Raw genomic sequence first — 1,804 nt, forward strand, 5'->3', positions numbered from 1 at the left:
ATGGGGGAGGCTGCAGGAGGAGTGGGTTGGGGGGCAGTGGGGAGTCACTTTTGGACATGCTAAGTTTGGGATGCAGACTTGAATCCAAGCAGACCGTCAGATGCCCATGCTGGAGCTCAGAGGCGGGGCTGAGACTAAATTTCAGAGCAATTGGCCGGAAAAAAGCAAAACAAGCAGATGCCGTCAAGTTGATTCCGATTCATGGCGCCCGCGTGTGTGTCAGCGCTCCATAGGGTTTTCAGTGGCTGACTTTTTGGAAGTGGATTGCCAGGCCTTTCTTCCAAGGTGCCTCTGGGTGGACTCAAACCTCTAGCTTTTGGGTTAGCAGCCAAGTGCTTAGCCATTTGGGCCACCCTGAGATGCCTCTTGTTTAAGTCGCGGTTAATTTGGCTCTTTTCCATGTAGCCGTTCTCCGGCCCCCGAACGCAGGCACTGTTCCCCATTAGTGCAGTTTGTGTTTGCCTGTGAAGTTAAAGACAGCCGAAAAGCTGCAAACCCAGTCAGCAGAAACAGTCATTTGGGGCCGGTGGTTTCGATGAGCTCGTTTGGACCAATCCTGGGTCTGGCAGAGGGTGCTGCTCTGGTCTGTGGGGCCATGGCACTGAGCCTTTCTCCACGCCCACCCGGCTCAGCCCGCCTCACACTGGCGGCCTCCCTGGCTGGGCGCTTGTGGCCAGCCTGTCTGCTGGGGCCCTGCTCTGGCTGCCGGCCCACACTGCACTTGGGGGTGAGCGGGGACCTAGGCCCCCTCCCCAGGCCCAGCCCTCCTCCTCCATTCCCACAGCGCCTGCCAAGTGCAGGTGCCGAGGGGCCCCTGGAGGGACAGCTGGAGAGACGTGTGGGTACCAAGTGCTGCCTTCACCCTTACCTTTCCTGGGTGGAAGAGGACGTTCCCCAGGCCCTGCAGGCTCCACACGCGGACCTCAGGGCTGGGGTCCTGCAGGCCTCGGGCCAGCACGGCCAGGGCGGCCTGCTTGGGGAGCACCTCCAGCACGACGGGGCTGTAGAGGAACTGGGGAACCCAGGCAGGCAGGTCAGGCCGAGCACCCCGTCCTGGGGAGCCTGGGGGTGGGGCTCTACCTCCAGGGCCTGGGGTGGGGGTGTTCAGAGGGCAGTTGGCCAGTGCCTTCTGGGGATCTTGGTTAATGAGTATTTAGAACCCACCTCCAAGCTGGTTCCACTCTTCAGTGTACAGCTGGGGAAACTGAGGCCCAGAGAGGGAAAGGGCTCAGCCTGAGTTCACACAGCAAAGCCCACTCAGGTTAACGGCCTGGCTCAAGGGTTACCAGGGACAGAGCCCCCACGGAGGGGGCCCAGATACTCCAGCCGGCGGGGGGTTTCCTCCCATCAGTGCCAGTTACGGGGATGACCTCCCCTCCCCCACCATCCCTGCACAGAGCTCAGGGTTGGCAAAGTCTGGCCCACCCCATTGCGTGATTCTAGCTGGTACCCTTTCAGCTTCACAGTCCTGGGGGGATGACCCCGAGCTGGACAGAGTGGTGGCAGCTGTTTCAAGCCCAAATCTGCCTGGCGCTATATTCAGGCCCCTCAGCTCTGCAGGGCTGAGCCAGGAGGGAAGGGCAGTGGAGAGAGGTGGGGGTCCCAGCCAGGAGCCCCACTGGGAGCTGGGAGCAGGAAGGAAGGTCTGAGGGTTCCGTCTGGGTGGGCCTCCCCAAGTCAGGGGTGAGGTAGGCGGTCCTGATGGGATGCTGAGAAAGACTGGAGGGTGGGGCCCAGGGGCTGGGTCTCAGGCTGTCTCTGGGGGACTCCCTTGTACCCTTACCTCAATGAGGATGAGGATGGC

The 1,804-nt window shown here is 61.4% G+C and overlaps 1 protein-coding gene across 1 annotated transcript in view; it reads right to left on the reverse strand.

The window, feature by feature from the left end:
• Positions 1-1,804, reverse strand: part of LOC101343209 (maestro heat-like repeat family member 5) — a 65,146-nt gene that overhangs the window by 13,510 nt on the left and 49,832 nt on the right. Inside the window, exons 24-25 of the mRNA XM_004387414.1 lie at positions 1,165-1,204; positions 869-1,012 (exon numbers count right to left, since the gene is read on the reverse strand). Of these exons, the coding sequence (XP_004387471.1) occupies positions 869-1,012; positions 1,165-1,204 (184 nt within the window). The remainder of the gene's footprint in view (positions 1-868; positions 1,013-1,164; positions 1,205-1,804) is intronic.

This window comes from Trichechus manatus, unplaced genomic scaffold, assembly GCF_000243295.1.
Source record: "Trichechus manatus latirostris isolate Lorelei unplaced genomic scaffold, TriManLat1.0 scaffold00185, whole genome shotgun sequence".
Classification (NCBI taxonomy): domain Eukaryota; kingdom Metazoa; phylum Chordata; class Mammalia; order Sirenia; family Trichechidae; genus Trichechus; species Trichechus manatus.